This window comes from Miniopterus natalensis, chromosome 1 (assembly GCF_054644295.1).
Source record: "Miniopterus natalensis isolate mMinNat1 chromosome 1, mMinNat1.hap1, whole genome shotgun sequence".
NCBI classification, from domain to species: Eukaryota; Metazoa; Chordata; class Mammalia; order Chiroptera; family Miniopteridae; genus Miniopterus; species Miniopterus natalensis.
Genome location: NC_142081.1, coordinates 19,602,335 through 19,625,303, shown reverse-complemented (window position 1 = coordinate 19,625,303; position 22,969 = coordinate 19,602,335). Strand labels below are relative to the sequence as shown.

Sequence of the window (22,969 nt, the reverse complement as noted above, 5' to 3'; positions counted from 1 at the left end):
CCCCCTTTACCCACTCACCCTCCTCCCTGGAGTACCTCCCCCCTTTACCCACTCACCCTCCTCCCTGGAGTACCTCCCCCCTTTACCCACTCACCCTCCTCCCTGGAGTACCTCCCCCCTTTACCCACTCACCCTCCTCCCTGGAGTACCTCCCCCCTTTACCCACTCACCCTCCTCCCTGGAGTATCTCCCCCCTTTACCCACTCACCCTCCTCGTCCTTCAGAACTCAGCCAAAGCATCACCTCCTGACATGTGTTCGCTTCCCATCCACTCCCTCTCTGCCTCAGATGTTCTTTCTTTGTGCTCCTACCACCTCCTGGGCAGCGTTGGAACAACAGCAGCAGCAGTAGCTGATGTTTATTAGGTGTTTATTATATATCAGGCTCTGGTCTGCCAGATTATAGATGTTAAAGCATTTAATCTCCACAACAGCCCTGTGAAATAGTACTATTACTATCCCCAGGTTATAACTGAAGAAACTGTAGTACAGAGAGGTTAAGTAAGCTGCCCAGTCACGGAGCCAGGTGACTGTCACACTTTAATTAGGTGTTGACTCGATTGTTCTTCCTTCCGGGCTCTGAACTCCTTGATGACAGGCACCATGTCTTGTCTGTCTTCGCGTCTTCGGCACATGACGCACAGTAGTCAGTTAACAGCTGGCATTGTCAGGCCCGTAGCCTCAGCACAGCTGAAACCCATGTTCAAAACTCAAGAGAAAAGAAAGCTTGTGTGTACTTTTTACAAGAAAGTTACTAGAGAGATTATACTTGGGACCTAAATTATCAAAGCTTTTTTTTAAAAAAAACACTTATTTACCATTTCCACACACTATTTCTTCTTGTAGAACTCAGTTCCATCTGGTACTTCCCTGTGCCTGAGAAACTTCATTTAACATTTTTTGTAGAGCGGGTCCTCTGGCAACGAATTCTCTCAGCCTTGTTCATCTGAAAATGTCTTTTCACCGGATATAGAATTCTAGGCTGACAACTTTTTTTTTTTTTAAACTTTTAGAGCTGAAGTTACTTGTCTGCCGGCTGGTGGTATTTCTGAGAAGTCAGTGGTCCTTCTTGTCTTTGTTCCCCTGCTTGCAGTGCCCTGTTCTTCCCTGGCTGCTTTTAAGATTTATTTTCTTTTAGCTTTTATTTTCAGCAGTTTGGTTATGATGGGCCTTGGTATGGCTTACTTGATGCTCATCCTACTTGAACTTCTTGCGTCTGTGGATGTGTTGTTTTCATCAGATTCAGAGAATTTTAGCCAGTATTTCTTTGAGTGTATTTTTCCTCCCCTCTCCTTCTGGGACTCCAGTGACAGGTGTGTGGGTTATATCAGTTGAAATTGCCACACAGGTCACTGAGGTTCTGCTTTGTTTTTCTAGACCATTTAAAACTCTGCGTCAGTTTGGATAGTTTTCTGTTGCTGTGTAACTGCTCTTTTCTTTTATGACGTCTAATCTGCTGTTAAACCCACCCAGTGAATTTGTTGTTTCAGATACTATATTTTTCAACTCTAGAAGTCCCTCTCACATATATCTCTCTCTCATATTTTTATTTTTCCTTGATAGTAACCTTTATAGTAGCCAGTTTAAAGTTCTTTCCTGCTCGTTGTATCATCTCTGTCTTTTCTGAGTCTGTTTCTATTGACTGATTTTTCTTTTGGTTATAAGTCATATTTTTCTGTTTGACTAGTAGCTTGTTGATTGGCTGCTGGCCGTTGTGAATGTTACAAGCTTGAGTGTCTGGATCTAGCTGTCTTTCTTTAAAGAGTGATATATTTGTTTTGGTAGGCAGTTAGTGTATTTGTTGGTCAACTTGATAATTTTGAGAATTGTTTTTAAGCTTTATTAGCACAAGTCTGGAATTAGCCCTAAACAGTAAGACACTCAGGTGTCTCTACTGAGAGCCTGGTTGTTAAACAAGGACTCTCCACGGGCCTGGGTGGAGCAGTTTCTCTTGCAATTCTGTGTTAGCTCTGGGGATCGATAGCTCACATCTTGCTTGTAGTAATTCTGTGTCCAGCCTTGTGGAGTTTGACCATGTACATGCACAGGTTCGTATATGCAGTTCACCTAGATTTCTGGAGCTCTTTTCCTACACAGTTCCCCCTCTCTCATATCTGCTTCTCAAATTCTAACTACCTTAGCCCCCTAAACTTTGACCTCTGTCTCCTCAACTCAGCAAGACCTCCATGGTCCACTTGGGGGTTCCTCCTCTCTGTGCCAGCGTCCAGGAATTACCTCTAGGCAGAAAGCCAGGGTGACTGCATAGCGCCCTTCATTTAGTTCCCTTCTTTTGGGGATCACAGTGCTGTACTACCTTTTCCACTGTCTGAAAACAGTCATATCTTATATTTCTTCCAGCTTTCTAATTGTTTCCAGCAGGAAGGTAAGTCTGGTACCAGTTACTCTCTCTTGGCTAGAGGAGGAATCCCACAGCCTTGTTCTAAACAACCTTTGCATACAACTACAAAGTAAAGGAGAGAATTAAATCAGTAAGACTTGGATGATTACCTGTGCTTTGGAGCTACTCACAGGATTGGGGCAAGAGTCACATAGGACATTTGTGAAGTATTCTGGGATGATGGGTAAAATGCAGATTCTCAGGCCACCCATAAAGCAGAAGCTGGGGTTGGGGCCAAGGGGTGTGCATTAGTTTCAGTAAGCTACCTGAATGACTATTTTGCAGACCGAAGTTTGGCAACCCGAAATTTAGAGGTGTAATACCTCTAAAGCCAGGACTCAGGTCTGGAGGGGAAGGGAGTTGTGTGGAAAGTTCTGCCTCATCTCATTCCAAAGGGATTTTAGAGTCGTCACTGGAGGTCAGGAATTCTGTCTGCACTCTCGGATTTGGTAAGAGCTTATGGGCATCCTCTCATCATTCTTCAGCATTTTTCTTTGCTTTTCCATGATCTCTTATTGACAAGCTCATTTCTTTTTGCCAGATATTCCCCCTTAGATCTACTCACCAAACACCACGTAGCTGCCCAACTTCTTCACCCACTAATCATTCCCGGTGACCCTATTCTGCATTTCTGTCCCCAAAGTCTTTTCCCAGACCTGTACCTAGGATGTCTTCTGCCAGTGTTCACTGGCTGCTGTGGTGGCTCAGTGATTGGTGGCTTCTGGGCACACGTTTGGTCTGCCTGCCTTCGCGGATTGTCTGTTGCTGTAGCCAGTGGTTGCTTAGGGCAGCAGGGTTGCCATCCAGGAGGATGTGCCAAAGGACTCAAGGAGCAGGGTCCCTGCTAGATATTAACCAAGCTGTTAGGTGGTTGGGGAGCAGAGCGCATGGAAATTCTCATGCTGACGACTCTGAGATGCTTATTAAATTCATGGTCTACAGAAGCTTTACTCAGCTGGTATTCTTCTCTAGCCTCTCCACACCCTTTCTTGCACCTCTTTCCAACTCCCTTCGAAGGACTTCTGAAATCCTGCTTTCTCCATTTTTTTCAATGTGTGAAAAATGCTACATTTCAAGGAGTAACTGTTGAATGTTACAGCAAAGCCTTCTGAGTACTGCAGTTTACACAGATCCTAAATGCATATTATTAAAAGGTTGTGCTGGCTGCCACTATGGCATCATCACGTTAGAATCAAATTGTTGAAGCTTTAAGTAACTGTATAGTCTGTCTTGTCTAAACCTGTCATTTGACATGTTAAGAAATTGAGGCTTAGAGATTATTATACAAAATAGCTCAGAGGGGAACTCTGGTCTTCTGACTCCCAAGAGGACACTCTGCTCTGATACCATGGTTTTCACCAGCATCATTGCCATCACCATTCATTACTAAATATTTACCACAATTGATACGACCCCCAGCTATGTTGGCATCTCCTTCTACAGGTAGGTGTATTAGTGTTAGCTCCCAGGTTGGTAATGTAGAGTGCCCAGCATGATTTATAGGATGCTTAATGCAATTTCATTAAGAAAGGAGAAGAGAAAGATACCTATTTTCAGAGAATACCTCTAGTATTTTTTTCCCGTCATAAACTTAGAATGTGAAATTTGTGATTTAGCCTTTATTTTGGCTCTGGAGGTTTGAAGCATGTTAGAGCGCGCACTTGATTTTACCTTCTAGGAGGGATGCCTCTTCCAGGCATAAATCTGTTGTCCGTGCCGTTATGCCTGAGTCCTTTAATGGAAAATCAGTTCATATGTTACACTTCACACTTGGCTTAGTCCATTTCACTGTATGTGAATGTTTAGAATCCATTATGCAGTAGGAATCATATGTTACATATAACTAGTTTCTAGAATTATCTTTGCTCAGAGAATTACTTGGTTGGCTAGTGAAGGCTGCTCCTTTGAACTTAGAATAACCAGTGGGTGGGGAGACTCCATGAGTGATTGCCCTGAATCATCCCTGGACGCTCGTTCAGCAATGACGTTAAACAGGTCTTTGGGCACCTGCAGGGGAACTTACTGGTTCCCTTAATAAAATCACCTCCAGGTTCTTCGAGGTCGTCAGTGCCAGGAGCATGATCACTGGGAAGGGGCTTTTTCCTTGTAGTTGGTAGGGATGGGTGATTGGCGAGCAGTCTCAAAGGAGATGAATCTCTGAATAAAAATGAGGATCTGAAGTCCAGGGCTCCCGCCAGGCAGCTGGCCTCTTTCCATCACCAGCCTTATGGAGAGAGCCAACAGGTTTTCATCCAGTGCCTCCTGTCGCCAGGGCTGCTCTGGATGCTGGAGCTGGTGGTGAGCAAGACAGTCCTTGTGTTCCACGGGCTTCTGATCTAGTGAAATGCCCTCCCCTCTTTCCCTCCCCATCTTTTAGAGACATTCAGGAGCCATGTCTCTCGATGTATTTCTCAGCATTCAGCTCCCCTCACTTCACGCTTGGTACCTGTTGCTCCTTCCCCTCCATTGACGCTTCGGGGAAGTTGGGATTCATGATTATGGAGAATCACTGAGAATGATGGACAGCCCAAGCCCAACATGACCTCAGGATCCCCCAATTGTAGGACGGCGAAACTGATCTTTCCTGTGTAGATGACCATCCTTTAGTGACCTAATCGTCCATTCTTGGAATCAAGTTACTGGTTTGCCCTAAGGCCTTTAGACTTCTATCATGGAAGGTGTGTGGTGTTAGAGAAAGAACATCAGCTCTGAAGTAGGATTGAGGCCGGTCTTTTGCAAGCGACTTTGGGCAAGTCATTCATTCATTCATTCATTCAACCACCTTTGTTGAATACCTACTGTGTATGGTACATAGGGCTGGACACGGGATGGGATGGTGAACGGAACAGTCCTCAGCGCTTACAGTCTAGTTAGGGACCTCGGGACTGAGAACAGTCACAGCTAAGTCAGGACAGATTGCGATGAAGTCCACTGACTTGACTTGGGTGATGAGGGAGGGCACCTCGGAGGAAGTGACTCAGACTTCAACTTAAAGGAAGGTAGAGTTGCCAGCAGTGAGGGGTAGCAGTTGGGTGGGGGGACCCTGGTAGAGAAGACAGCAGGTGCAAAGTCATGTCACCTCTCTAACCCCAGAAGCATTTCCAGGCCTGCTTGGTCTCTTCCAGCCCTAAAATCCAGCGATCAGAGTGTGAACTCTGGATGGAATATGAAACTTCAGGGAGGAACATTGAGAGGCACAAATGGGAGGTCAATTCTTTGTCTTTAAAAAAGATGAGCCGTATTCAAATTGAGACAGTCTCCAAAAACACAGTTAGATACACACTCAACCTCCAGAGTTGACCTCCGAGCTAAATTCAAGTTAAGAACTTGTGAGCCTCGTTATATGGCTTTAGAAAGTGGAAAGTCTCTGAAAACAGGAGCTTTAAAAAAAAGGATTAGCTCTTTCTTGCACATAACCATTGCATGTTGGTGTAACCCAGGGCTGTGGGTGGAATTAGCACCCCCTCTTCCTGGCAGCTCTGGGTGCCTCTTGGGCATGCCTTGTCCCCACTGGAGAGAGCTGTGCTCTTTGCATCCTGAGGTCCAGTTTTGACAGAATCAAGTATCTCAAAACCTTAGGAATAATAAATCCTCATGGCCAACCAAAAAGTGTTTAATTGCTCAAGGACAAGCTGAGCTGAGCCCCTTCTAGCCAGGGGCAGTTGGGGACTTAATTCTGCAAGTGGAGCAGTCTAGATGATCTGAGAGCTCCGAGTTTAAGGGTAATTGTTCAATTTTTTATCCACATCAACAGGGAAAATAGGTAAAAGTGGCTGAGCACAGCCAAGCAATGAGGCTGGATGAGATGTGAGATGCTAGTCTGTCAGTGGAATTAGAAAAATGCTATCTATAGAGGACTATCACTCAGTCACCCCCCCTCTCTCCTCTCCCCATCATTCATCTCTGTCTTTGGGCTTTCTAACTGTTTTGGGTTCTTTCTCATACTTTGTTTAATCCTTCCACCATATCCTTCAACTGTTCTCCCGCAAATAGCAGTCATTCTGAGCCTGACTGGCTTTAATGCAGAGAAAGGAAAAGTGGAAAGAATTCTTTAAGTACAGATAAATTGGAACCCTGATGTCTCAGTTCCTTTCTCTTGCTGAGTAAGAATGTTCCATTATGTTAGCATTCCTTCTTCAGGCCCAGTACCACATAGAGGGCTTCTTAAGTGGTCCCTAAACCTAGTTCCTTTGCATCCCTAATTTTTAAAAACTATTTTAGTCAGCACTGATTTTTTAAATTTAATTATCTTCCTTAAAATCAATTTGTTTTTCTAAATTCAAAGTCCGTAGGACTAGATGCTAAGGTCTTTCTGAATCCATGCCTCCCTTCCCTTCCCTGACACAAACATGCACAGGAGCACCGGTTTTTGTTTTTTTAAATCTTCACTCGAGGATATGTTTATTGATTGGAGAGAGAGGGGGAGGGAGAGGGAGAGGGAGAAACATCAATGTGAAAGAGAAACATCGATCAGTTTCCTTCTGTATAGGCCCTGACTGGGGATCAAACCCAAAACCTAGGAATGTGCCCTGACCAGGAATCGAACCCACAGCATTTTGGTGCACAGGACTATGATCCAACCAACCAAGCCACCTGGCCAGGGCCAGGAACACCTTTAATTTAAGCCTATCCACAGCAGGAATGGAGCAGGGGTGGGGTGGGGTGGGGTGGGATGGAACTCACTGGTCCAGGGATTAGCTGTCCTCTCTCTTGTCTCTGTGCTTTGTTAGGCTTTGTTCTCTTTATGGGATATTGAGTAGGAAATTTGAAAAAAAAGTCAGTCTTGTAAGAAATGGTATTGGTAATATGTTTTAACTATTCACCAGTAGCCAGGCGCTGCGCTGCTTTACCTGTAGCTCTTTAGTTAATTCCCCCAGTTCTGTGAGGAGACACTGATTATCACCCTTTCACAGAGGAGGAAACTGAAGCTTTGTGATGTTAAGCGACTCACAGAAGTCCCGTGGCTAATAAGTAGTCATGTGCTGGAGAATACAGACTTCCCCCCTTTACCTGTGGTTTTGCTTTCTGTGGGCTCACCCGTGGTCAGCTTGGTCTGAAAGTAGTAAATGGAAAATTCCAGAAATAATTCATAAGTTTCAAATTGCATGCTGTTCTGAGTAGTTGGTGAAACCTTGCTTCATCCCACTCCTGCTCCTGGGAGTGAACCACCCCTTTGTCCAGTGGATTTATGCTGTATACACTGCCTGCACGTTAGTAGCTGTCTGTTAGCGGATCAGTTGTCAGGAGGAGAGACCACATCCACATAGCCTTTATTATAGTATTTGTTAAAATTGTTCTGTTTTTAGTTGTTAATCTCTTACTGTGCCTAATTTAGAAATCAAACTTTTTCATAGGTATGTATGTATAGGAAGAAACAGTATGTACAGGATTTGGTACTATCCACAGTCTCAGGCATCTGCTGGGGGTCTTGGGACGTATCCCCTGCAGATAAGGGGTGAGGTACTACTGTATTTAACAGCCAACTCTTTATGGGGAAAAAATCTTCATTGGTGGTGTTTGCCGGTTTCTGTGGCATAAATACCCCCACCATGGTTGGTTTCAAGCTCCCAACATGACATCTTTGACCACAGAGCTGGGAAGAGTTGGGGAGTAGCACACTAATGAGAGTATCATATTTTCACCATACTGCTTACATTAGATGCAAATAATTTCGAGAGCTTAGGTAAAGTAAAATGTAGTAAAATTTAGGAAATGGTGAGTTTTGAGCATTACCTTTGTTTTTAATATAGTTTATTTCATTATAAGGGTGTATAATTTAATCTTTAATAATGTTTATATTTAACAACCTGCATGCAAACTTTCTAAAAATTTAGCCTTTGATTCTTACAAGCCAGTACAAGCCAGCTGCTCTAACACACCTCCTCTAGCAAGTGGTGGAGCTGGAATTCAGACATGGGCTTTATGACTCACTCTGCTCTCACTGCTCCCTCTTTGCCATGAAAAGTGGTAGGTTTGTTTCTTGCTGGTTCAGGAAGCTTGTCTCCACTCATTTTTTCAGCACTCCATTGCATTTTTGCTCTCCTGTCCTAATTCTCAGATTTACCTGCTGGCCCTTGTCCTCAGCTCTGCTGAACCTCTCATTGTGAAGTCTTATCTACAACACCTGGGCTGAGCAGAGAAGTCTTTAAAGCCCTGTGACATGAAGCAGAATCTTCTGGTTTGACCAGTCCTCTCTTTCTTCTCATGCTTTCTTTTCTACCAAACCCATTGAGATTGCTATTGGATAATGGGTTCTTGTGTCTATGCTGGATCCTCTGGAGAGGAGAACTCAGTCGTCTTCTGCCTCACTTTGGTTCAAGTCCAGAGTCTTGCCCAGACCTCCCGCTTCCCTGGCAGAGCCAGGACAGAGTGCTTTATGCCCCCTTGTGGTGCCCTGAAATCTCTAGGCCACATCAGACTCTCCAAACTTACCATCTCGAGCATCTCTGCCTGAAACACAGTTGACAGTGACCTCTCTGGAGTTCCGTTTTCTTTGCTCATGTGAGCGGCTTCCCTGCATGTGCCCATCGGAGGAGTTAGAGTGGGAAGAATGCAGATGAAGGTCTCGTGCCTTGCTTGCATGCTGGAGATGAGGCGGGCTGCAGTAACCTTCCTCCAGGAACACAGAGGCAGAGCTCCGACAGCAATCTGTCGTACTACAGTCTGTTTGGAGGAATGTGATTAATAATAAATCATCCAACGTTAAAGCACTGACAAAAGTCAAAGACAGCTGACTCTCCCTGAAATCGTTATGGAGATCAGGGAAGGTGTTTGTTCTGTTACTCCTTGGATTCTCTGTGGGTTGAATACAGAAGACAAGACCAGGATAGGACAAAACCAATCCCATGTACTCCTGGGACTGTCCCAGATGTGACCGCAAGCAGTGTTCCCACTTTCCGGGAGAGGCACGGCACCTCTCCATGCAGTTGTGATGGGAACGGATGAATGAGGAGGAGAGGAGGTGAGAGCCCTGAATGCAGGTGGGCCCATATGGGTGAGGACCACTGCCAAGGGAGATCTTAGGCCACTTAGATTTTTATTTGACTAGAAAGAAATAGAGGCTTGGTCTTCTAGGATGCCTGCTCAAAAAATGGAGTCTGTAGAAAGAGCCATAATGTTCTCTGCAATGGGAAGAGATAGGGAGAGTTGTAGAGTTGCTCCAAGTATTCTTTGTAACCAAGATCACAGCAAGTTGTGGCCTCGGATGACTGGTGGCTGTGTGTGTTCTCCCAAATAGATGGCCATGGTGCATTTCTCAGTTTGAAGACTGATGGTCAGATGTCGCGTAGGGGAGATGGGAAGGGACAGGCATGTTTATGCACCTGAGGTTGCGCGTAGCACATCACTTAGCCCTCGAGTGGAGAAGTCTTTTCCTTCTGACATATCGCACGTGGAAATTAGTGCCTGAAGAAGGACGTCGTCTAGCTAGAGTGGAAGTCTCGGGGAGAGGTGTAGGGACCTCCTACCCTAGCAAGAGATGAACTCGATCTGGCTTTAGGTTCTACCAGCTTTCTAAAAATTCACAGGTGTTCATTGTGTGTGTGTACTTGTCTGTATACACACACACAGGACACATGTTGGGAATGTGATTCCTGAGTCCATAAGTGTGGTTGACAGACTAGGTTTACCTAAAAGGCCCTTTAAGAGAAAGTTCTTGAAAGATGATTACAGAATTGAGACACCATCATTTAAAAGTGCCCGAGGCAAACGCCTTTGAAAATTGCAGCAGTGGAGGGACAGAGAAAGAGCCACGCAGCTCTTGATTGTTGCGCAGCTCCCTCAGGACCCGTCCTCCCCCTCCCCCTGTTTCTCATCTGATGAGAGAGAGCAGCAGTAAGACTCCTCATCTATCTTATGAAAACCCGATTCGGAATGGCTGTGATCAAAACCAGCTGGCTGTCACCAGCAGTGGCCTTGCACGGAGGGGACCGCTCAGAAGAGTTCCTTGTGTGGGGGTGGCATGGGTGGCACCGATCAAAGTAGCACTTTTTTAATAAATATATATAAGGAAAATACAAAACTAAGGATTTGGAATAAAAGCAGTGTAGTTTGTCTTGTTTTTTTGAGTGTAACACAAAGAGGATGAAATAGAATTGGATATGCCTGGTTTCCAGCATACTTCTGGCGGCTCTGAGGAGGTGTTTCCTGTCACATTAATACCGTGTCACTCACCTTGGGGCCTGTTGAAGAGAGTGGAGAACTCCTCAGTTTCCATTCCTTCCAGCCACTTCATTCCTCTAAATTTTTAAAGTCCTTTACCCCTCCTTGTTCACAGATCTCAACAGAGCAAAGCTGGAACCCCACGAAGCCCCGAGAGCTGTGGGAGTGGGGGGAGCATTCCTATCCAGTGTTCTTTGTTTCCTTCAACTGTCCTAACCAGCCATGTGATGTTCCCTAGAGGTCACCGGCAGGTCCTCCCAATGTCAGGCCCCTGGGCCGAAGGGGATCGTTCCCCATAGAGAACCCTTGTTGGGCCGCGCATGACTCTCTCGAGCACTGCCTTTGAATTGCTCGAAAGGCTCAATCCTGGTTGACGACCCTTTTGCGTGGCTGATACAGATTCTTATACAGCACCTGATGGACTTGGTGGGGTGTTGGGGAAAATCCCATTCTGGGGTGCTGCATTCATGGCTCCTTCAGAAATGCGCTAACATCCCCGTGGGTAATATCCTGAGATCTGGCTTTCACACGCCATGATAGACCATGAGCTGAGGCGCCACTCTGAGCAAACGCCTTCTCTGCTTATGACCCAGCCAGCACCACGCTGTGCTGAGGCCGGACTTATCTCAGAAATGAAATCAGTCCAGACCTTCCTCTCCAACCCAGTGTCAACCAGGAGAGTCCCCGCAGCTGGGGGCTGGGGGAACAATCAGCTAGTTTGATCTTAAGGTCTGTGATCTTTCCCCAGCAGTATTAGGAGAGATTTGGCTTGGCAGGAGCATGGAGGCAGTTCAGCATACGGGACGCAGATGAAAACCAGCAAACAAACCCAAGCTGGCACCTCAGGACGGGGCATCTTTTCTTTCTGTCCCTCTGTCACATACTTCCTCGGGGACCTGCTCCCAGACACTGCTGCACATTGGGCCACGCGTTCTGCTCACAGTCAGCCCTGTCTCGGCGTTTGCAGCGTGGCTCCCTAGCCAACCTCACAGTTTTCAGACTCTTTTCTCCCCTGTCCTTTGCTTTCTCCTCTGCCTGTCATGAGCACAGGCTGGGTCCGGCTTGAGTCAGGTGAAATCACAAGGGGGTCTTCATAAAGCAGACCTGCCAGGGACCTGCAGGGGGGTTTGTGCCCCTGGAACCCTGATTCGTGGCGAGCAGGGGACTGATGGTGCTGGGCCCAGGCTCACTCGGGAGCTCCTCTGAGACTGTCTCTTTCCCTTGTTCCTTCGGGTGTTTGAAGCCTGTTGCCTACTGCTTTCCCCTTCTCCCTTTTAAAAAATTCTCCATTTTTTCACTTAGAAAAAAAATTATTTATACGATTGAGATCCACTAATTAAAGCCACTTTCTAGTATTTGGTTACTGGAGCGTTTGATGTCTCTCTGACAAGACCATGAAATGCATGGAGTGTCCACAGGGACAGAATTTGCTGAACACGGCTCTTTGTAAATGAGGGGACACAGTGTCGCCGCAGCTCATGAATATGAAACGCCCATGATGCCACCTCAGTGGACTTGGGAACACAGATGAATCCTGTCATGGGCTAAATGAGACCAATTTCTTTCACTTAACTTCATCTTCAATCAGACCTTCTTCCATTTGCCTGTTTAAAATTCCCCATACGTGGTGCAGAAGGTAACAGCATTCAGTAAAACAAAGTTTTGCAGCTGCAGAGAAAAATCCTAACGATCTCTGGTGTAAAGTTGCCATCCCCTAAAACCCCAGACATTGTTTCCTTTTGCCTGTGAGCTCTGCTGGGGTCTGTTGAGTATGGGCACAAAGTTAGGGGTTGTCTGGACTGCTTGTATTGGGGTGTCCTTAAGCAGCATGTCCAGATCCCTTTCATGTGGATTGGTTACTGAACTTGGCTATGGATCGTGGATATGAGCCCTTAACAGCCTGTGGATGCTCTGCAGTGCCCAGGGCACTGAGTGGGAAGGCAGCTCTGTGAGGAGATGGTGTATAACCAGGCAGGTCTCTGGCATTGGGAGCTCAGTTAGTGGTTGAAGTGAGAGGGACAGATGTCGTCAGTAAGTACCCCAAGGAACCTGACAAGGTAGGCCAACCACTTGTATTATTTACTGAGGTGTCAAGGTAAGAAAGTGCTGGCGTATAGCACAGTCTTTACGTAGCTCTCTAGGAACCCTTCTGCATGTGACCAGGGAATTCCATTCAGAAAGGCCCAGCCAAGAAAATCAGCAAAGAGTAGAACCTAAAAGGACGCAGAGAGGAGGGCTCCTGGTGGGACCCAGGAGCCAGATTGGGGGGCCTTCTTTGTTCTCTCCTTCCTGCAGGACTTGGATTTACACTTCAGGTGAAGAGCCTGAGTAATGCTCAGGGGTACTTATTTCAAGCTGAGTCTAGTCTAAGAAATCACTTTCTGTTCTAATTATACCCAGACTGGCAAACAGCAGCCAGATTTGAATGCAGGTGATCACAAAGTGCATGGCAGAGAGCTGGGGCCAGCTTCATAGGAAGAGGCAGGCGGCTTTTACCGTCAACCACAGGGGCTGAAAAGCGTCTCTCTGGGACTCGGCTGGGTGGTTAGCATTTAGTGCGCGGGGGTGATACTATCCATAATGAATGCATCCAGAGCAATGGCAGCTTTCACATTCTTGAAACCAGTTGAAATTGATACGACTGGTATTCCCATAGGTTTCCATTATTAATTTCTATTATTTATTTCAGCACCCCTCCTTTATTTCTGTGCTTTCAGCTGGTAGTTGATTTGTTGGGTAGATCTGTTGGCAGACCAGTGTTCTGGTATTGTCATGACTTTCCCACTTGGCAAACTTTTTCTTTGAAATAAGTTCTTACTGCTTTTGCTGTGCCTTAACAAGCCTTTATTGGGGGTTCCCAGAAAGTGGATTATACAGTGAAACACATACTAAAGATCCAGGAAGAAAAACACAGGAAGCAGTGTGAAGAGTGTGTGACCCAGCCTCAGGATGGAAGTCCATGTGGACCAAGTTTGAATGACTTCCTCTGCAACTTTGTCCCCACTTGTCCATTGCTTCCTGTGTATGCACTGACCCTTCCCAGCAGGAGCAGCTCTCAGGTGAGATAAAGCCTCTGCTAGGGTGTTGTCAAATCCAGGAAGTGTCCAAGGATCGCTCTTGGTTGTGCTTGTGAAACGAATCCACTTAGGCAACTTTAGGATTCAGGAGCACTTACACTGTAATTGGAACAATGTAGAAAAGATTGATATAGCTCTTCCATGTGTGTTTCAGGTGTGTGGGGCATCTTTTGATCCAGTCTTGTCCAGTTGTCCTTCAGTTTGCGAGTCCTTGGGAATGCAGAAGTGACCAGAATGTGGGCCTTGCTCTCAGCTAGTTCACCATCTAGGGGGCAGGCTGAGGGCCAGTTTCACTTACTTTACCTACTGCAAGGTAATGAGATCTACCCTGTGGCCATGAATGGAGAATGATGGAAAGACCAAGTAGCAAGCTCTGAGTTCTGCCTGTTGGGTTCCCAGATGATTCACAAAGGAAGGGATGTGTATTTTCCTTATTCTGCTCATTTATTATCTTTTTATGTATAGACACCTCCTTAGCAACTTTGCCAGGCTTAGTCCTTCTTGGCCTCCCCCTAATGTGCCTCAGAGGGGTCTTGTGTATAACGGGTACTGGTCCATGTTTCCTGGCTGGTTGATACAGCTCTTCCTCTCCTGGCACTGGGCACCTCTCTCCTGCCTCACCCGTGCCACTCTGTCCCAGGCCCTCGTGCCCACCCCACCAGCCTTCCTTCAGTTTCTTCCATCCCCTGCCTGGTTGAATCCTGCTTATCCTTCGGCTTTCAGCCACATTGTCCCAAATTCAGAGAGCTTCCCTGACCCCTCACCCACCCCAACCCCCAAGTTCTAAATTAGGTCTTCCCTGGACTGGTGTAAATGCATTATGGAGTATCCGTTCATTGATACTAGGTGGGCACTTAAAAAAATAGGACGTATCAGCACATTATCAGGAAGGGTAAAGCAAATTGCAGAACAACATGTATGGAAAGTAATCCCATTCTTAAACAGTTTTTAAAAGAGTGTGTGCTGTGGTAGGCATAAATTCTTTTCAGTAAGTATATACAAGAAATTGTTAATAGCGACTACCTGTAGGGAGACAACTGGGGCTCATATAAGGAAAGGAAATTTTTCATTTTAAACTTTACTGCAGCATTTGTATTTATTACCACATATGATGTTACTTTTACCTTTCAAAATAAGACAGGTGTCCCTGTTATTTTCAGCCATAGAATCCAGTTAGTTTCCCTCACAGTATATGTTTGAATTTATTTGTTTACTGTCCCCCATTGCACTGGTGCTTCTTGAAGACAAGGACCATGTCTGTTTTTTGTTATCATTTTTTTAATATTTTTTTTGTTGATTTTTAGGGAGGGGAAGAGAGAGAGAAGCATCGATGCGAGAGTGAAACATTGATCAGCTGCCTCCTGCACCCCTCTCCACTGGGAATCGAGCCCACAACCCGGGCATGTGCCCTGACCCAGAATCGAACTGGCAACCTTTTGGTGCACAGGATGACACTCCAACCAACTGAGCACACTGGCCAGGGCAGGACCATGTCTGTTTTATTTGCTGTTGTTATTGGCACCAATTAGCATGGCACCTTTCACAGAGTAGGTGCTCGTATTCCTTGAATGAATGAATGAGTGAGTGAATGAATGAACCAACGAACAAGCGGACAAATGGAGTTTCCTGCCCTGAGTCTGACTGGGCAACGAGGGGCAGACAAGCAGGTTGAACAACAAGTGAGATGGCCGACATAAGAGGTAGGGGACAGATACCAAAGGAAGCCTGTTTAGTTTAAGGTGTCAGCTGGGAGAGAGCGGCAGGTGATCTGTGTGGCGTGGTGGTCTGAGTGAGGAAACTGCCTGAGATGAGGGAGGAGGGCACCCGCTCCCATTGGCTGGAGGCATAGCCCCCTGTCCTCACCTTCCTCTTTTCTGGGGTGGTTCCAGGTACCAGCTGTCTCCTTCTCCATGGCGCTGGTTTGCTAAGGGTGGCAGAGGATGAGTACCCAGGGCTCTCTGGTGTCAGTGCGCTCTTTTCATTCTGTTCCATTTGGCCTTGTTGTAGGAAAGTAGCCAGGCAGGGCATGTGAGGAGGGAGAAAATTAGCTTATTTATGGTTATTGGCATCGAGAAATACCCAAGAACAGAGGACATTGAGCCTCAGGCAAAGTGAAAGCTGTTCGGCTACAGTCTCTCACCTTCCACTATCGGAGGCGTCTCTAAAGGCACTGGGCCTTTGCAAAGAAAGCTTGGGAGGGTGTGGACAAGCTCGGGGTGCAGCCGGACTGAAGTTGGAAGCCTGGCTCTGTTATTAATGGTTCCACTTCGTGCAAAGTGCTCACTGTTCCTCAGCCTCAGTGTTCTCATCTGGAAAATGGGCAGGAATAAGTGAGAAAATGAAGGTAGAGCCCTGTGGCTTCTCTCCATGCGCAATATTATATCTTTTAAATGAATAAGAATAGCATGGCACTTAGTATTTTACAGAGATTATTGCATTTAGTATAAGAACTGTGTGCAGTGGGCAAAATTATACCAGTTTTACAGATGAAGAAACTGAGGTACAGAGAGGGTAAAGTCATACAGCTGGTACATGGAGGATTCGAAGCCGGCTATCCTGCCTCCAGAGCCTCTGACCTTAACCACCGGACAGGAGTCCTACCCATATATTTAACTAGCTCACTGTTTCTTTGAATGTTCTTCCTCTTATTAGCAGCATATAGGAAAATGAAAATAAAGTTGACATAATTATTCATTTTTTAAAAATAGTGGAAGCTTTTAGCAGCAGTACTATAGCAGACTGTTATATTCTTTTATTGTCTCTATTAGAATTGTGTGCTTTTGAATGTTAAACTTGACAACCTGAATGAGACCGGGTCATGGTCCAGGCTCACAGATTAAGTAGCCGAGCTGATTGCAGGCAGAGCCAGACCATTTCCTGTAGGTAATTTTATGAAGAGGTGGATTTCTCAAATCCATTTTTTTCTTCTCAGTTTGTTCATGGCATGTACGTGTGTGGTAGATGAGGAAGGGGGGGAAGGAGAGAGAGAACAAAAATTCCCAAGAACATATTAACTACATGAGCAAGTACTTGTCAGTGATTATAAATCAGAAACTAAAATTGTGAAGTTCTTTGAAGTTTGCCCAAAATCTGCTCATAGCCACCTGTTCCACTGGGGCCGGGAGTTGGATGGCCTGACTCTGCTGCGATGGCTCAAGCTGTCACTGCACCGGAATGTTCCAGCTTGCCTCGGCCTGGCTGTCAGCGCTGGCTCTGTCCCACTCAGGCAGTTCACCGGGTTCTGTTGGGCACCAGGCTTCCAATTAGAGAGAAATCCCACTGTGTGGCCAGCCCCACCAGTGCCACTCTGAGAGGCCCCTTTGCCAAGGCCCGAGCTGACCTCTGATCTGTCACAGATGGGCCAGCCCCACACTCCTTTGTGCACATTTGGAGGAGGAGGTGGGGATGAAGTGAGAAGCCTGTGGGGAGTCAGAGTGGACATTGGGCCGCAGTGCAGTCCTCGGGGCTGGGAGAAGCTGGGCAGAGTTGACAGGACCCAAATGCTAGTGTTGTGGAGGGAAAGGGGACTTTGGGAAGACCCCATCCTGAGCCCTAAACTCAGCATGGGGCATTTTCTTACCAACTTCTGAATATTCATCTCAGGCTGGACTCCACGTCCGAGGAGAGCCAGGAGCAGCTCACTGGCTCACTCCAAAACTGTCACACTGCTGATAGCTCATGGCACAGCCAGCCTCCCCCTGCCCGCTGCAGGGTCTGTACAGACATCTCCCTGGACTCTGGACGGCACTATCAGCCGCTGCCCTCCCCATGGAGTATTCATCACACAGAGCAGAGTGAAGAAGAAAGCTAAATTTCTATTAGCATAAGAAATAGAACCTTCGAGAATCCTGTCTCTGATTCTTTAGCAGGAGAGAGCTACAGTCTGAGCTCTGAACAAGTTTCTAGGTAGAGGACTTGCTGAATGTGCTTCATCACTTGCGGGGGGGGGGTCTCCTTTATTTCCTCACCAGCCATTTTTTTCCATTATATCCCTTCCGTTCTTTTAATCACTCCGTCTCCACCTGTCCCTTTCTCTCTCTGGTTTTCCATGTCTCCCTTGCCTACTTTCTCTTTTTCTGGATACAACACCTGTAGCACCACAGTCTAAAGCAACAGTAAAGATACCAGGCTTGGAACTGACACATGTACTTGGGCTTCGCTTGACTAGAGCAGCCACAAAGTCTAAACACTGAACAGCCAGAAAGTGGCGAGGGCCTTCCCAGCTCGTCTTGAAATTATTCTGCATCTCTTTTAAAAATAGAATAGAATTTTAAAACTGAAGTAAAAGAGAAGTACCATATGATTTTACTCATGTGGAATTTAATGAGCAAAATAGAGACAAGCTCATAGAAAGGGAGCAGGCAGACAGCTCTGGTGGGGGAGGGGGGAGTGATTGAGCAAAAAGAGAGAGAGAGAACTCATGGACATGGCCAACAGTGTGGTGAGGGTGTGGGGGGGGGGTGGAGGTGGGAGAGGGAAGAGGGGGTAAATGGTAATGGGAAAAATGAAGTAATAAAAATAAATAAAAATAAAATTGAATTCAATCCATGGAAGCAAAAATGAAGGGTTTGTTGTTTTTTCCTTTTCACTTTTCTTTCCTCTCTGGGATTTTTCCTCCTTTTGATATTTGCAGTGAGTTTGAGAATCCCAGGCCTGTCTCAGCCCACTTGGCTTTTTTTTTTCCTTTTTTTTCACTTTGACCCTCCCTGCAATCTGGTTAAAACAAAGAAAACCCCTCTACCAGTCAGTGGTGCCCATTTGGAGAAGGAAATACAAAGGTGTTAGGTTGTCCCAGGAGAAGATGGGCTATTTGTACCTTAGGCCAGTTGCCACAGTTAAATGATGTATTATCTGTTTCTCCATTCACGTGACTTTGTTAAATTGGTGAAAGAAATGGCTTTGGGGCTTCTTCTATGTCTGTATGTCTGTCTCATATGGAGGGTTCAGAGAAGGAAAGTCTGTATGACAGCAAGAGCAGTGTCATCTTTAGAAGCAGCACTGTTTTTCTAATAGACCTGGCAAATGGAGGCCTGATCTTGGATACATGGCTGGGAGCCAGGTGTGTCATTAGGTGTAAAATGACCTTCAGATGCAGGCTAAGGGCCAGGAAGACTGTGACGGCTGCAAAGGCCTACGATGAGCTAATGCACGTGTGGACCTTGGTCATGAGGAGTTGCGCTCATAGTGACACTCACCTCATGGTGCTGCACTTTCTCAGTTCCTCTGTCTCTGACCGTGCCAGGCTCATTCATTGATTCCCCTCCTTTCCTCTCCTCTAATGTAGGCGCTTTCCCAAGTGCTGTCTGGGACTCTCTTCTCATTTCTTTACATTTCTCCTTGGAGACCCACTCCAGTGACTCCTAACCTGGAGTGCACATCACGACCACTGAAGAAATCAGGGAAAAATACAGATGCCTGTGCCCCACCAAGGAGGTTCTAATCCAGCTGGTCCTGGGGTAAAGCCAGGGGTTCGGGAATTGTTGACGTTCTACCTTTGATTCCAATGCACATCTCTAGTTCAGCCTGACTGGGAGCCCCTGGAGGGCAGAGACTGCATGTCCATTCTACCCCCAGCCCACAGCCCCATAGCCGGCGTGTTTATAAGTAAACGAAGAGGCAGGCAAGCTCCTTCCTCGTGCTGCTGAGAGTTTTGCCGCCGCCTCTCGTTGCAGATATTCTTGTTATTCCGGATCTGGAAGAAGTACAGGAAGAAGACTTTGTTTTGCAGGTGGCAGCCCCTCCCAGGTGCGTTAAATTAGGTAGGAAGCTGGAGGGAGGCAGGGAGCATGTGAATGAATACGGTCCAAATACCATCTACGGTGGTCTGCCCCCCAGTGCAGACCCAGATGTTTCTGGTGATGGGCTCCCTCCCAGGGTTCCCATTTTATTAGACATTTTCTTCCCACTTTGGTCCCCTAGCTGCCTAGGAGGCTCTGGGGACAGTGGCCAGCAGCATTCCTGGAACTGGTCCTACATATGGTCCCTCCTCACATTCTCTTTCCTGCAGCGTCCAGGTAAACCGGGTGATGACCTACCGTGACCTGGACAATGACCTCATGAAGTACGCAGCCTTTCAGACCCTGGTGAGTGGAAGGGCTCCTGCATAGAGGGGTGGGCTCCAGGCAACATCCTTAGGGATTCCTCAGCTCCTCCATGGGTCTCTAAGGCTGCCTGGCAACAGTCCCTTTGCCAGAGGCATCATCCTTGGGTATTACAGCATCTCCAGGCCCAGCAAATTCCAGGGCTTGCCAGCGCAGGCTCCCACCTACTTCCATGGCTGCCCACTTGGGGTCAGTAGGTACACTGGCCCTAGAGATGCCCTGCCTGCCTGTTGTTGACCGTCCGCAGAGAATGCCCAGCCTGTGGGATGTCGTGGCGTGCCCTCGGTGGCCATGTGGCCCACTCACATTTTTACTTTTAGAAGGCATTCCTGCAGCTCCGGGTGCAGGAAGTTCTACCAACCACAGCCTGATCCTCCTCACTTTGCAAGAGCTAACTGTCCGAAGGCCCCTCGAGGTGCACAGCCATTTTGTTTTTTGCATTCACAGGATGGAGAGATCGACCTGAAGCTTCTCACCAAAGTCCTCGCGCCAGAGCAGGAAGTTCGGGAGGTACGTAGCAGGAGCAGCTTCTTACCCCCTCAGCCGAGTCATCCCTGTAACCAGCTGGCTCCCCAGGCTGGCTCCGCAGGCTGGCCTCCACCTCCCTGGCTGATGGATATGGGAGGCGGGCTGTGGTTGCAGGGAAAGGCCTTTCTTTGTCTCACCCAGCAGTACCCCTCTTGGCAGGACGATGTCAGCTGGGACTGGGACCATCTGTACACTGAGGTGTCCTCAGAACTCCTCACCGAGTGAGACCTGCTGCAGAGATGAGGACCCCAGGGGACAGTCCGCGCACACGTGAGCCCTTGGGGGACAACAGACCATTCTCTCTGCACTGAGTAACCTCTGCTTTGGATAAGCCTAAAACCAAAAAAGCTTGCAAGCAGCTTAGACTTTTTATATGGAATATTTTGTATTAAAAATATTTATTTTCAGGAGACCACATTGGAACATTCAGTTGCAATAAATTGCTTTCTTCTGTGGCTATCTCTTCCATTTCTTTGCAGTGCCCTCTTGGAAAGATTCCTCGAGGTGAAGGAAGCAGTTTTTAAACAATCTGATGGGAACTCTCCCCGCTGTGGAAGAGTGTGGGGGGAGCTAGATCAGGGAGAGAAGGAACGGCACCCCTCCTGGAAGCTGTTCAGTCCACAGAGGCCACAGCAGTTCCCAGGAGCATCTGCCTGTAAGCACCTGGGCACAGGGATGTGGGAGGTTGTAGGCCGCTGTCTGCTGGGGCCCAGGGTGGGCCTAACAGGACACCTTGCTGACTGCACTTTCTGCTGCATTAGTGAAGCTGCACTGTCTCCTTCTTGCATTTAGGTGGCTTAGCTGAGGACACAGCAGACATGGGTATGATAAGGTGACCCATTCCTCACATCAGGGTTTGGTGGCTCTTCTGATAGCATTCCTCTTTCACTCTCTTCCTACAACCCATGCCTGGGGCCCCCAAAGCACGTTCCCCTTCTGCCACAGGTTCCCAGAGCCTTGTTTCTGGTTCTTACTAGCAGGGGCCAGCTTGGCAGCCCAGAGAATTGCACAGAAATGCTCTCTTAGGGAGCCCGGGACTCCTGACCTTTCAGATATGCAGCTGCTTGTCTCCATTGCTCCCCCACACAGCATCACCGCCTGTTTCCAAAATGTGCTCAGATCTGGAGCAGAGCCCAGGCCTTTTTCTAAACAGAGACATCTTTAGTTTTTGTTTTTCTCTCTTCCTCCCCAAGACATTTCACCTGAGGACAGGGACGTTCCCTGCCCGCCTCTCCTAGGTGCCACTTTGGATCAGGCCCTTGCAGGATGGCAGCTAGAAGCCCCACTACCCGGCCAGGGAGTGCAGAATGCTGCTCTCATCCTGCCTGGAGAGCCCTTCATTAAAATTCAGACAAACAAAGAGGCTCAGGACTTCAAAAACCCACTGGGGGGTTGTTTTTGTGTGACTATGTGTGCCCTTTCGCAAGCAGGCTCCCAAGCAGGCACAGAGAATGCTGGTCTACTAATTATAAACTCTGGGATTTAGTGGCTTTGGGGTCTCTTCTCCTCTGTCTCCAGAGTCATACTTTTAGCCCAGCCAGCCCCTCTTCGGAATAATCCCCATGGTCACTGAGAAGTTTCCATCCAGGCTGGTTTTTCCTGAGCCTGCATCATTCTGAAGCCCAAAGGACAAAGGCTGTGTTTCTAACACTTAATTACCGGCAAATTCACCTGCCTCAGGACTGGGATAACCTTGGAGGTCTTCAGCCTGCAGAGCACGTGGCCAGGAGTTGACTTGCTCCCTCCATTCATTTTATAATAACAGCAACAAGATCTAAGTATATTGAACACTTACCACAGACCAGGCACTTGGGCTTGCACAATAGGATTTATCTGCTTAATCCTCACAACTACTCAGCAAAGTAGATACTGTTGTTAGCCCATTTTACAGATAAGGAAACAGGCTCAGAGAGGTAAAGAGATTGCCCGAGATTGTCCATCTGCTAGTGGGAGAGCTGGAATTCAAAACCAGGCTGTCTGATGCCGCTGTGCTTCTAGCACCTGTGGCTTTGTCCCCTCTGCTGCCTTCCGCCTGGGAGGAAGATCTGGCTCACAGCGGGCAGAATGGGCAGTGCGCTGGGAGAAACTGCCTGTCCCCCTCCACCCTTGACCAGGCATCCATTCTTTGTATGGAGTGACCATGGGGCAGAGGGTTTCTGTCGCGCTTGGACGTGAAGCCCCTCATCGTGGCTGAGCTCGAGTCCTGGCCCTACGTGGGTGGGGATGAAGCCGGTGGACCTGGGAGAGGAATAGCACTCAGTTACGTGAGCTAAGCCTGGACAAGAGCCAGGTTCGGGCCATGTGTGGCGAATTCTGTCATCTGCCTGTGCCCAGGCCACGCCCTGTCTGGGCTTCATCCTTTACAGTGCACTTGACATCACCTCTTCAGAGTTCCTGGAGAATGACAGGCTGTTCCAGAACCTACACCCACCCCGTTCTTACTCGATGTCTGCGATACCTTATGTTCCAACCAGCAGGGCTGCCCACCCAGACTTCAGAGGGCCTCCCAAGAAGATGGCCCACGAGGTATGGCAGAATGCACAGGCACGTGCAGGTGCCCGCAGGGGGCTTCTGTGCAGGCATGTGGGGGAGGCTTGGACTGTCTTGGTACAGCTGTCTCCGTGCATTGTGTTGACTGGTTCCTTACTGGTTTCTCCTAGACTGCTCATATCACCTCTGAGCAGGCTTGAGAAGTCCCAGCTGGCC

At 47.5% G+C, this 22,969-nt stretch overlaps 1 protein-coding gene across 2 annotated transcripts in view; it reads left to right on the top strand.

The window, feature by feature from the left end:
• Positions 1-20,718, top strand: part of IFT43 (intraflagellar transport 43) — a 72,980-nt gene extending 52,262 nt beyond the window's left edge. For both annotated transcript variants that reach the window (XM_016208698.2, XM_016208699.2), the window contains exons 6-9: positions 19,307-19,379; positions 19,642-19,717; positions 20,183-20,245; positions 20,423-20,718. In XM_016208698.2, coding sequence (XP_016064184.2) covers positions 19,307-19,379; positions 19,642-19,717; positions 20,183-20,245; positions 20,423-20,488 — 278 coding nt within the window. In that variant the 3' untranslated portion in view covers positions 20,489-20,718. The remainder of the gene's footprint in view (positions 1-19,306; positions 19,380-19,641; positions 19,718-20,182; positions 20,246-20,422) is intronic.
• The last annotated feature ends 2,251 nt before the right edge of the window (positions 20,719-22,969 follow it).